The 14,193-nt window shown below is 30.2% G+C and overlaps 1 protein-coding gene across 1 annotated transcript; it reads right to left on the reverse strand.

Annotated features, from left to right (window-relative positions):
* Positions 1-378: 378 nt before the first annotated feature.
* LOC107822341 (putative leucine-rich repeat receptor-like serine/threonine-protein kinase At2g24130) lies at positions 379-4,060 on the reverse strand. Its single transcript, XM_016648868.2, has 2 exons — positions 1,514-4,060; positions 379-1,236 (listed from the first exon to the last, which is right to left on the reverse strand). The coding sequence occupies exons 1-2, from the start codon at positions 4,041-4,043 to the stop codon at positions 842-844; spliced, it is 2,925 nt and encodes a 974-aa protein (XP_016504354.1). The 5' UTR covers positions 4,044-4,060; the 3' UTR covers positions 379-841.
* Between the last annotated feature and the right edge of the window lie 10,133 nt (positions 4,061-14,193).

Below are 14,193 nucleotides of genomic sequence, written 5' to 3' on the forward strand. Positions count from 1 at the left end.
ATGGATTGGGTCGGATAATTTATTCATTTTTACATTTCCCGTTTTCGATCAACCCATCCAATCTGAACCGACCCGCTCGTTTGCCACTCCTAATCATGATCAAGAAAGAACAAGTCGTAAAAGGATTAAACAAATTAAAATCATTTTTCATGAAAAATGTTTTTAAATTAAAAGTATAATTTAAAAATAATTTTTGAGTATTGAAAGTATTATTTTATTAAAATTATTAGTTTAAGAATATTTTTCTGAAAAATATATATATTAAAGATTAATAATACTCTTAGCAAATTAGGGAGTGCTTAGGTGAAATCTTTAACTAATAAATATTAATATAAAGCTTAAGTATCGGAGCAAGTAATATGAAGTTTAGAGTTAGAATAACGTAAGAAATATGACTTTCGACTATAATTAAGAAAAGTATCATATGTTCCCTGTTATTCTTTTAACAACCAGACACCAGAAATTGACTTCCTCGCGAAAAATAATATTTTCCTCGAAAAGAACTTTTGTCATATCAAACACACTACTTGTGTAGCTCACCTGAAGAAATTTTCAGGATCAAAGCTAAGAAAATGGATCACAATTGAACAAACATAAAAGCTTCTCTAAAATAAGGGGAAAAAAGAAAGAAAAAAAAAACATAGAAATACAATGAAAGAAAAAAGGGCAGGCCGGTGCACTATGCTCCCGTTATGCGCGGGGTCCGAAGAAGGGCCGGACCGCAAGGGTCTATCGTACGTAGTCTTATCCTGCATTTCTGCAAGAGGCTATTTCCAAGGCTCGAACCCGTGAAAGCACTTTAGCATAGTTTCTCTGCTGATGTTTCTAAGATCAAAAACTGTTAATCTTTTGTTGTAACATCTTCAGCAACAAAGTTACAAGGACTTGAAATATATTGCTTTAGCCTGCCAATCTCAAGTGCTACATCCATCATTGTTGGCCTAGTTGAAGGATTATACTGTGTGCACATTAGGCCAAGTTCAATCAACTCGAACACAATATCGCGCCACATCTTGCTATCGGATGGAACTGTGTCACCTTGTGGATATCTTTGTAGTGTTTCGTCAATCATAGGCTCGAGTTTATGTGGATACTGACTCTTTACCCATTCGTGCAAGCTCGAACCTTGTTGAAAAAGAATATCCGTGGGACGTTTTCCTGTCACAATCTCAAGTAAAAGTACTCCAAAGCTATATACATCTCCTTTTGTTGAAGCCCTCTTTCCCATTCCATATTCTGCAATCAATGAAACAGTGAACAGAAACTTAGAACACAATATTAGTTATCATAATAAAGGGCTGATCGATGCACTAAGCTCCCGCTATGCGCGGGGTACAGGGAAGGGTTGAACCACAAGGGTCTATTGTGTGCAGCCTTACCCTGCAATTCTGCAAGAGTTTGTTTTCACGGCTCGAACTTGTGACCTCCTGGTCACATGGCAACAACTTTAACAGTTACGCCAAGGCTTCCCTTCTTAGTTACCATAGTATATGATTTTGTACATTAAACTAACCAGGAGCAATGTAACCAATTGATCCACAAAGTAAGCCATCTGTGGAGTTATAAGAAACTGATTCATCAATGTGATTGATATTTTCCTCAGCAGCTTTTACTAATCTTGAAATACCAAAATCTGTAACCAAAGCTGTCATGTTGTAATCAAGAAGAATGTTGCTCGGTTTTAGGTCACAGTGCACGACTTTAACAGGCGAATAATGGTGGAGATAGGCCACCCCTTCTGCTACATCACTGCAAATGCTAACCACTTGAGCCAAATCCAATTGATGTCTCAGTCCATCACTCGGATACAGATGGTTTTCTAAGCTTCCATTTGACATCAATGGAAAAACAAGAGCTTTGAAATCCGGCCTGCTACATGTTGTTATGATCCTAATCAAATTCCTGTGCCTAGTCCTTTTCAAGATTTGGCATTCCCTTTTAAAGCTCTCTCCAGCTGTTTTTGAGTCAATTACTTTGACAGCTATTCTCATGTTATTTCTTAACACTCCCTTGTAAACACGCCCATATCTACCCGCTCCTATTAGGCTCGAGCTACTAAAACCTCCTGTGGCTTCAATAAGCTGCATATGAGATATTCTTGGGTACTTTTGCTCTTTCTTCTCACCTTGTTCTGTATCTTCAGCTACTTTACCTGTCCATTGGCTTCTGAATTTGGATCTTAAGACCAAAGGGTAGCCAACAATGCAAAATATGGGAGTTATAAGCAATGAAAGGAGGATTGTGATTATGAAATGAAGACTTCTCTTTTTATGGCAGCTTTTCATTCCTTGTATTGAGCCACAAAGCTGGAAATTTCCCAAGAAAGAGGTGACGGTTAATGATGAAAATGTGCCACTATCTGTCACGTTCCCGGAGAAATGGTTGTAGGAAAAGTTGAGCTTTTGCAAAGTTGATGAAACCTGAAAACTTTGTGGTATCTCTCCATTGAATACGTTGAACGAAACGTCAAGTTCCTTAAGGTAAGGCAATCTTCCTATCGATGATGGAAGAGCGCCTTCTAAAGCATTACGCGATAGATTAAGGTATTCAAGAGCAATGCAGCTACCAAGTTGTGAAGGGACAGTAGCTGAGAGATTATTTGAAGACAAATCAATGGCCAACACCATGTCCATTTTGCTAAGTTCTAAGGGAATAGGACCATGTAAATGATTGTTGGACAAGTTAAGATAGATTTTCAAGCTGCTCAAACCAGCAACTTCACTTGGAATTTTGCCTGAGATTCTGTTGTGAGAAAGGTCAAGAATTTCTAAGTTAATGCATTGTCCTAGACTCGAGGGTATCGTTCCAGAGAGCTGATTGTTATGCAACAGAAGTCTTCTCAACTGCGAAAGATTGGAAAAGCCATCGGGGATCAATCCAGAGAGCTTGTTTTTCGACAAATCAAGAAGGCCTAAATGAGAAAGATTCCCAAAAGCAGAAGGAATGACACCCGAGAGTGAGTTATTCGACAGATAAAGCCTCTCGAGTTTTCCCATTTGACACAACTCAAGAGGAATTGTACCATTGAGATGATTACTAGACAAGTTCAAAAGAGTAAGGTTGCCAAGGTTGGAAATTTGTATAGGAATAGTACCATAGATAAGATTATCGTCAAGATGAATCTGTGCAAGGTTTTTGGAGATATTACCAATAATAGGAGGTAATACCCCGCCAAGATTATTTCCAGCTAACTCAAGTTCTTGTAAGTTTGAAGAATTAACTAGGGAAGCAAAAAAAGGCGTCAGGTCAGTATTATTTCTATGGGTAATGAAGTTGTTGTAGGACAAGTAAAGAAATTGTAACTTCGGCATTTTACTTACAATATCAGAAGGAAGCTCACCGCTTAACAAATTCGACTCAATATCAAGCCATTCTAGTTTAGAAGAATTTGAAAGAGATTTAGGTACTTCACCAACAAGATTGTTAGACCAAAGAAGAAGAAACTTCAACTCCTTAAGTTCACATTGATTGTTCATAGGAATTTCACCACTAAGTGAATTATTAGAAAGATCCATATATTGTAAAGAAGCAGAACAATTACAGAACAAAGGCACAGGAATTTCACCAGAAAGATTATTACTTCCTAAATCAAGATACTTCAATTTATGAAGTAGTCCTAACTCAATTGGGATTTTACCATCAAGAAGATTAGAAGACAAACTAAGCTGATTAAGCTTTAAAAGATAGCCTAATTCAGCTGGAATTTTACCTTCAAATAAGTTACCAGATAAATCAAGAATTTGCAAGAATGATAGACCAGATAGAGCAGAAGAAATCGTCCCTCGTAACGAATGGTGACTAAGATCAAGCTCAACAACTCTATTCGTTTTCTGATCACATCCAACTCCAGTCCAGTTGCATAAATGAATGTTAGAAGAATTCCAACTTTCTAATGCATGGTAAGGATCAGAAACTATCCCAGCCATGAATGAAAGAAGCGAGGCGCTATCATTTAAAATCTGATCATTTTTTTGGCCTAAGGCCAAAGAGAAAACCATAATCAAGAAGAAGAAATTGTACTTGGAAAACTTGGAGTAGCCCATTTTTATTGGTATTGCACCAATCATGAGAATTAGAATAGTAAGAAATTAATGGCATTAGCTAGGTGTATATATATGGAAGCTGAGCTTTAGTGTAACCGGTAAAGTTACTGTCATGTGACTAGGAGATCACGGGTTCAAGCCATAGAAACAGCCTCTTGCGGAAATGCAGGGTAAGACTGTGTACAACAGGTATATATATATATATATATATATATATATATATATATATATATATATATATATATATATACATATATATGGGAGCCCTGACGTAACTGGTAAAGTTATTGGCATGTGACTAGGCAGGGGTATGTAGCGTATTAAATTATTAATGGCGGGTTCAATTGAACCTGTAACTTTTGACGTGGAGTAAAAATTTAGTAAAATTGCAAAAATAATATATTTGAACCCATAACTTTAATAATATAACGGGTTCAATGCTAAAACCCTTAAAAATGAACCCATAAAGTTAAATTCTTGGTCCGCCTCTATGACCAGGAGGTCACGTGTTCGAATCGTAGAAATACCCTCTTGCAGAAATGCAGGGTAAGGCTGCATACAATAGACCCTTGTGTTCCTGCCCTTCCCCAGAACCCGCGCATAACGGAAGCTTAATGCACCGAACGCTTTTCTTTTTTAGGTGTATATGTATATCTATATGTGTGTGTATATGTGGACTTGTCCATAGACGTTATTTTATTATAATAAGTTGATGAAATCTTGAAAATTGTTCAGTGCCATGAAGCAAGGCAAAAGATTAGGAAAAAGAATTAAATATGTTATATTTGTGCCTAACTGCCGTTGAAGAAGGGAACGTTCCGTTTGGCGCCAAAGATTTTTGACTTGAAATATGTTTGTCAAATAGACATGGAACACATGTGAACGTGTCTAAATGCCACTTGTGCATTGTTAAATTAAACCGGCATATATTTGATGGCGGATTTAAGTTATATACATCAACAGTGTAAATAATTATTATATTGTCATTGCAACTAGACCCGTCGTAATAAGGTTATTGTCTATTTTTTAGATTATTATATCAAATTCACTACAAATATTTACTTTTCGCAAACTTTTATACACTTTCAGTGCACAAAAATTAAATTTCTTTGATGGTTTACATGTCATTAGGCCTAACCATGAGAAGGTTTAGGAATTACTTGTGGGATTAGTGTATTAATTAGTGGAGGATGAGGTGTGAAGTTGAAGATAATCTAGGTTATAAGCACGCTTAAGTTAAGACAAGGTCTAAGGATAGGATATTTTTGCAAGACAACTCTTTTTTTGGTATATTTGTCGGCTCAAGTGATTTAAAAGATGATGTCATTTTTGGTCTGTTAATGCAGTAGTATTTGGGGTATTATTACTTTTAGTCCGCACCCGAATCTATTTATATCTGGTAGCCAAAAAAATATATATAATTTGTATAATTTTTGTATATAACATACAAAATGTATATATATATAAAATATCTATAAATTTTATACATTTTTTCGACAATTATTTTTACAGCGGCGATATAGTATCATTTTTCCGTAATATTTCCTTTTTGGTTGGTAAGCTTCAATTCTGGGTTAAGTCATGTCCTTTTTTTGTTACTATAGGTTCTTATTATTTGATCACTTTGCTGATGCAACATGCAACAAAACTGTAAAGATTGTAGGTACTTAGTATATCATGGAAAGAAACCCACCTTCTGTTTTATGTATAGTCCTATGTGCATCAAAGTGATAGCAAACGCGAATCAAGAATGTGAACTTTATGGGTTGAATTCGGTATTTTACTATAATTCATTTGATTTATTGGTTTTTCAAAATCAATCATGTGTACTTATTTAGTGAATTTTTTGACATATATAGAGTATTAGAGTATTCGAGTCAAAGCTAATAGATTCAGATGAACCCATATATATCTCACATTCTACATCTTATGGCCCCTGAGCAGTGACGGAGACAAAATTTTCGCTAAGGGGGTTCAAAACAAAAAAAAATTAAATAATTAAAAGAGACTAATTGAACCAACAACCTTATAAAAGAGCTATGTTTTTGGGTTGTGTAAAAGGGATTCAAAATATAGTATATAAAGGCACAAAACGAATTTTATCTTGTATGTAATTTTCTGATAAATGGGGTTCGAATAAACCCCCTTCCGCCCCCTAAATCCGCTCATGCGACCCTGAGTTATAGTTACGCCAACGCCCCCATTAGTAAAGCATGCACTTTCACGAGGCTTGCTGAATTTCTTTATGTGACGGACGACATTGAGTTGATTAATGTTTGTGGTTTTAAGTTTCAAAAAGTTTGTACATGTGAAAAGAAATTCTAATAAATGCATGTAACGTGATTCAGCATCTATTAAGTAATATTTCGAGAATAACTAGTACGTAATTAACATGAGCAAGGGAGTAAACAAGGGAATTATAATGATCTATATTTGTAGAATTGGACATAAAAATAAATGATCAGCAAAACTTAACATGGGAGTTTATAATAATTGCCAACCTCACACAATTTATAATGATTTTCATAGAAAAAAGTATACCTAATTTTTTTGCGTTACAAAACATAGCGCTAGAAGGGACCAGTGAAGGAAATGACTATATGCAAGGAATATACGAATGGTTGTATATATCTTTCAGAATCATCTTTCCACTAAGAATATATATAAACAATAATTCCAGTGCTGCAGAAAGGAATAGGAAGATGGGAAAAAGAAGATAAATATAGGTCTAAGGTTACCTGCAAATTTTCTATTTAAAAGAAAGAATTGTGGAAACTGTGTGTTTTCATTGGGTAGTTGGGCTGCTTAAGACAATCTTAAATGATCACATTGAAATGGATTACCTTATTTTCATTGTGATAGAGCAGTAAGTACTCCTTTATTTTTAATTAAAAATATCGGGTTTGAGCCCTAAATATGAAGTTCCGTTTATTACGGAGCATTTTATTTCCCTATGTAGAACTTTCCGACGCGAATTCAAATTTAATTAGGCCATAGGTGGGTGTCGGACATTGAAGTTGTTGTAGAATAGCTACTTGTTATAAATTAAATGTAGTGTGACTTCCGCTTTTTATACTACCAGGCCTTATTTACTTGTTGTTGTTATTGTTTTTTTGGTCCTTATGTCGTTGTTGTTATTATTAGGATGATTTCTATTGATGATATTGATTTATTATCTATGTTCGTCTTCTTGAGCACAGGATTTTTTGGAAATAACCACTCTACTCCCTCGGAATAAAGATAAGGTTTGCGTCCTCACTACCCTCCCCAAACCCCACTTTTGTTGTTAAATGTAGTGTGAATTTGAGGTATTTTCATTGGATAGTGGAGATGCTACTTAAGACGATCTTAAATGATCACATTGAAGCTGTTGTAGAATATCTATTTGTCACTCCCTCCGGTTCATTTTAATTAATTTTTTGACTTTTTTATGGTCCACAATATTTGATTTTTTTCAAATATTAGAAGAAATTAATTTCTTTTTTTTAAAGTTGACCTTAGAGTAAAAAGCCTAGGAGTATTTGTTATATTTTCAATGAATAAATTAAGCCTAATTTAGTCAATTTTATTTTTAATTAATACTAAAAGGTGATTTTCTTTATATATGTGAAAACAATAAAAGAAAAACAGTTAAAGCGGAGGGAGTATTAAAAAAGTGTAGTGTGAGTATATCTTTAGAGTTTGAGGTATCTTTTAGAAATGGCTAGTTGTTACTACAAAAATGTTGAGTACATTTCATCATGATTTTGTTTTTATTTATTTAAGTTGTCATAGAATTTAGAGCGGCTGCTTCTTATACTAAGAAAATGTAAAAAAGTGTACATATTTTGAGAATAACAAATATTATAGAATGCCTACTTGTTACTAAGAAATGAAAAGTATATTCAGCATGATTACAAGCCTGCTTATTTAATTGGCGCATAGTGCAATAGTAGCTATTTTTATTTTATTTTTTATTTTTAAAAAACATGTTAGACATTTCAAATAAATCCAAATTAAAATTATGTGCAAATCCAGAATAGAGTAACCCTTACGGGAGGAAGAAAAAGGGCAGTCCGGTGCACGAAGCATATCGCGTTCACGTAGAGTTTGAATGCAATCATTATTGGCTGATTCTATGGCTCGAAGTCGTAACCTATAAGTCATATGGAGGCAATTTTATCACTACTCCGTGACCTACAAATCACAAGAAGACGCTTACATGAGGAAATATGATTATAAATTATATATAGCCCTTGTTTAAAGTGAGAATTAGGACAAAGACTTGGAGGCACTAAATCTTGAATCAAAAGAAAACAATATTTTGAATAGTGCACCATACAAATACATTGAATAGTAAACCAAAGTTGACGCTGGATTTAATTTTAATGCTTCTTATTTGAGGCACATTTGTTTACTCATGAATATGAAAATTAAAGTTAAACTGTCCAATTTCTTGTTTTTTTTTTCTAGTACTGCTGAAACTATAAGAAACTCAAAAGTAACAATAAAAGTTTGGAAAAAGATTAGGTTGACATCAACAAATCAAAAACATTCTTGATTACACATTATTTTAGCAACTTGCCTTCAATCTTTTTGGAGTGACAACGAAGGTCAAGAGAATGATTTCTCACATTAATCGAAGACGTCAGAAAGTGTATAATCACTTTATATTGTCTTTCTTTTAATGTTTTTTACACTTTTTAAGAAAGACGGTCGTCGTAATAAATGATGGATCTAACTCACACCCCAAAAGCTAGTTCGAAGGGAGGAGGATTGCTCAACCATTATAAGGAGACTAGGGATTTCATCCCGGTCAAATATGAGATTCATTCCATTCATCAACCTCTCTCACGCCCAGATCCGTATATTTTGTCTGAGGGCATGCATTCCCTCCCCCTCCCCCCACACCTTCTGGGGACTACATCGATCACGAGCTTAACTCTGATACCATATCAAAATAAATCTTGAGTCTAACTTCACGTCAAAAACTAGCTTATAGGAAGGAGGATTGCCCAAGCCTTATAAGGAGACTAGGGATCTCATCCCGATCCGATATGGGATTCATTCCATTCATCACCCTCTCTCACGCCCAGATCTGTATATTCTGTCTAGGGGCATTCTGCCCCCTTCTTTTGGGGGCCCATATTGATCAAGGGCCTAGTCTAATATCATATCAAGGGAAGAGGATGACCAAGCCATATAAGGAGACTAGGGATCTCATCCTGGTCCGATATGGATTCATTCCATTCATCACCCTCTCTCACGCCCAGATCTGTATATTCTGTCCGAGGGCATTCCCCCCCCCTCCCCTTCTGGGGGCCTACATCGATCATGGGCCTAATAATAATTCTTGAGTCTAACTCCACTACAAAAGCAAGTTCTAAGGGAGGAGGATTGCCCAAGCCTTATAAGGAGACTATGGATCTCATCTCGGTCCGATATGGGATTCATTCCATTCATCATACTCTCTACTCTCTCACGCTTAGATCCGTATATTCTGTCCGAGGGCATTCCGCCCCTCTTCTGGGGGCCCCATCGATCACAGGCCTGGTTGGATATCTTATCAAAATAAATCTTGAGTCTAATTTCACCCCAGAAGCTAGCTCGAAGCCAGGAGGATTGCGCAAGTTTTATAAGGAGGCCAAGAATCTCATCCCGGACCGATATGGTTTTCATTCCATTCATCAATAGTTCATAACTTTAAAATAACGAAAGTTCAGATTTAAGAAAAGCAGATTTTGTACAACGACTTGGTTAACAAATATAAAAGGGGTCATTGTAATAATAATTTCATTAAAGTGATATCGTTATTGTATTATTTGACCATTGTTTTAAGCTGTGAAGACTTAAAATGCGTGACCATAATCTATATAATATTAAAAGGAGAGTAATATGCATTGTGGTTAAGCCAAGTGGCAAGCTAAAATGAAGCCACTTGGCAATTTTAGGACAACATTAATAATTAAAAATTATAAATGGAAACATAATTAATGAAAGTAGTTTAATAAATTTTATACATAATCCAAATAGATCTTAGACAAATCCAATATTTATATCTATATTTATATTTATATGTATATTTGTAAATATATATATATATATATATATATATATATTGATTCACTCATAGATTTTCTTCTATATTAGCTAGAAATATGGAGGTAAAAAATTAATTAAAAACTAGAATAAAAAAATAAAAAATATAGAAGATATAAATTGAGATAAGCTATGACTATTTGCACTTTGGAGTGATAAAATAAAATTAAATTTACTTACGATATTAAAAATTTATTGAGTTTAAAAATTAAATAAATTCAAGCAGCAAATTAAAATCTTACATAAAGTATACAAATTATTTAAAAGGTAAAAAAATTAAATAATCCAGAAAAAATATTTTAATAACAAGACTAATAAAGTCATATTAATATTGATAAATCATGCAAACGAATATTTTATACGTAAATATTACTGCAACATTTAGATATAATGTGTTCAAATAATTAAGAAAATATTTTGTTGTGATTAATATTTGAATTGAATGCAGTTAATTTAAATTTGAAAGCATAACATACTTTTTTAAAATGCGGTCCAAATTAGAAAATAGAATGCTAAAAATTATTTGAATTTGAGATGAGAAAGTTTTTAAATTTTTATCAATATTATATTAGAATGAGTGTGATAGAAATATATATTAAATTCAAATAAGCCAATAAAAATTCACATGACAATGTAATAATATTAGTTATTGAATAATATAATATTAAAAATAAATAATAAATAGAGAAAAAATTAAAATTCAGATTTTTTATCATAGAGAAAAGGTAAAACTTATTTAAATTTGAGATGAGAAATTTTTTATATTATGATAAGAAAAGTCATAATATGGATAAGTCCACATAACTCAAGTCTAATAGATAAAATCAAAAACTAAAATATTGAATAATAAAAATAAGTTAGAGATAATGTGAGGAAAATTGTAAATCATAAGTTTAGAAAATAAAATAAATGTAAATACAAAATACTTAAAAAATTTAAAATTTTTGAGAAATATATTAAAAACAAAATAAATATTTATTTTATGATTACAAAAATTTATATATATTAATAAATAGAAAAAAAATAAAAATTTAGATTTTTTATCATAGATAAAAGGGTAAAATTTATTTAAATTTGAGATGAGAAAGTTTTTTATATTATGATAAAAAAAGTCATAATATGGATAAGTCCACATAACTCAAGTCTAATAGATAAATTCAAAAACTAAAATATTGAATAATAAAAATAAATTACAGATAATGTGAGGAAATTTGTAAATCATAAGTTTAGAAAATAAAATAAATGTAAATATACAATACTTAAAAATATTATTAAAACTTAAAAAATTTAAAATTTTCGAGAAATATTTTTAAAACAAAATAAATATTTATTTTATGATTACAAAAATTTATATATATTTATCTATATTATATAAAGAATAGTAGTGACTTAAAAAATTTTAAATTTTCGAGAGTTTTTTTTAAAACAAAATAAATATTTATTTTATGATTGCAATATATATATATATTAATAAATAGAGAAAAATAAAAATTCAGATTTTTTATTATAGAGAAAAGGGTAAAACTTATTTAAATTTGAGATGAGAAAGTTTTTTTATATTATGATAAGAAAAATCATAATATGGATAAGTCCACATAACTCAAGTCTAATAGATAAAATCAAAAACTAAAATATTGAATAATAAAAATAAATTAGAGATAATGTGAGGAAATTTGTAAATCATAAATTTAGAAAATAAAATAAATGTAAATATACAATACTTAAAAATATTATCAAAACTTAAAGTTTTTTAAATTTTCGATAAATATTTTCAAAACAAAATAAATATTTATTTTATAATTACAAAAATTTATATATATTTATCTATATTATATTAAGAATAGTAGTGATAATAATATTAAATAAAGTTACAAATTAATGAAAAGCCACATAAAACGTAATAAAACTATATATTAGATTAAAAAATAGCAATTAATTTATTAAAAATTTACTATTAGAAAGAAAGGTAAAGACTATTTGAATTTGAGACTAGAAAGTTTTTAAAACTATATTGAGAATGCTCAAACTATGGAGAATACCACGAAATTGAAATCTTATTTATGAAAAATAAAAAAACAAATACATATTTAAAAATACATAATACAGGTACTAATGAAAATTAGAAATTAAATTTGAATCTTAAAACTAAAAGAAAAATAATTTACGTAAAGAAATAAAATGATAGTGAAAATATTACTACAATAGTTAGATATAATGTATTCAAACAATTAAGAAAATATTTTCCTATGATTAATATATGAATTGAGTGCAGTTAGTTTAAGTTTGAAAGCAAAGCATAATATTTTGAAATTGCGGTCCAATTTACAACATAGAATTATAAGAATTATTTAAATTTAAGATAAGATTTTTTTATTTCATAATTTTTTTTATTTTTGAAAATGTCATGTAAAAAAATAAAATAGTAAAAATATTACTACAATATTTAGATATAATATGTTCAAACAATAAAGAAAACATTTTCTATGATTAAATTAAAATTTTAAAAATATAAATTAATTTCTAATATAGGTAATTTTACTAATGATAATTAAAAATTAAATTTTTATCTTAAAGCTAAAAAGAAAAGAAAATTTAACTGCATCTAATACAAAAATAATTATAAGAGAACTCAATATATTTGGAACGTAATAATCAAATAACTTATGTATTAATATTTTAGACTAATTCAAAGTTACAATTTAAAATAAAATATGATATTATTTTGGTTATAGGTAAAATATTAATATAAAAACTATTTAAAATACAGTAGGGAAGAGATGTATAAAAAAATAAAGTTAGTGTGATTTATACTTTAAATTAATGGAAAAATAAATAAATTAAATAATTAAATTATATTTAAAAATATTAATGATAAATTTAAATGATAAAAAAATTTCGAATAAGAGGATACAAGCATAAAAATATACCAAATTTCAAGAATAAAATATTTATATTTATTAAAGACTATTAAAAAGATAATAAGCAAGATATTAATTAAATTATTAAGCTAATAAAAAAATTATATGACAGTATAATAATATTAAATAATACAATAACTATAAGAAAAGAACAAAAATAAAAAAGAATTTGCATAAAATGATGTGATGAATAAGACATATTTGACTTTCAGTCAAAAACAAAGTGATAATAAGAATTTTCTTAAAATAATATGATATAATGTGCTCAAACAACACAGATCACAACATGACATATTTAGTATTTTTTAATATTGACACCAAAACGAAATACAAGTACTAAAATCAAGGAATTAGGTTGCTACAAATAAAATAAAAGTTGTCTACTACGAGATTTGAATAATATTTCATATCTTGCTTCAAAATTAATATCTAATGTTATATAATTTTTATATGAAAGGTTTATATTTTAAGGTTATTTGCACATAATTCAAACAACATAGATTACAATTTGACATAATATGTGTTCGCGCATCGCGCGAGTACTAATACTAGTTATTTATTTAAAAAAAAAAAAAGTCTCAGAAAAGTATAAAAGTGAAAGAGAGTTAATTACGTTCTTGATTTCAAAGACTAAGTCCGTTCGCCGCGTATATTAATTGATTATAATAATCCACTAGGCATAGTTGACGTATGCCTCTCATTTAGAAACAAAATTTTTTCAGTACGTCTATTAGATGTTTAAATGTTTATTTGGATTTGGATATTGATTACTCTTTATTTTTGAGATAAAATTATCAATCTTTTGGTGGAATCAACTTTATCAAAATTCTAATCGATATTTTTCAATACGTCTATTAGATGATAAGCTCAAAACTAAAAGCACTTTCTTAAATTTCAAAGAAAATAAGATGTTATTTCATATTTTATCACCAAACTTTCGCTGATTATCTTGAGGTTTATTTTGCCGTGACACAATCAAATAACAAAAGTCTGAAACGTGGACTTCAGGTGATATCTGCCTAACTATATTAAGAAGAAATTGCAGGAAGAAAAGGAAACTCTCTGTTACACAAATAGCCGGTCATATTCAATGTTTACTTTTTTTAGTCGATATATATATATATATATATATATATATATATATATATATATAT

Source organism: Nicotiana tabacum, chromosome 9 (genome assembly GCF_000715075.1).
Source record: "Nicotiana tabacum cultivar K326 chromosome 9, ASM71507v2, whole genome shotgun sequence".
NCBI lineage: Eukaryota > Viridiplantae > Streptophyta > Magnoliopsida > Solanales > Solanaceae > Nicotiana > Nicotiana tabacum.

What these genes read in the sequence shown, in the direction of transcription:
- LOC107822341 (XM_016648868.2), bottom strand. Translation starts at nt 4,043, where the DNA reads ATGGGCTACTCCAAGTTTTCCAAGTACAATTTCTTCTTCTTGATTATG. An exon ending in AATTGGTTACATTGCTCCTG is followed by an intron (nt 1,237 to 1,513) that starts GTTAGTTTAATG and finishes CATTGATTGCAG; the next exon opens with AATATGGAATGGGAAAGAGG.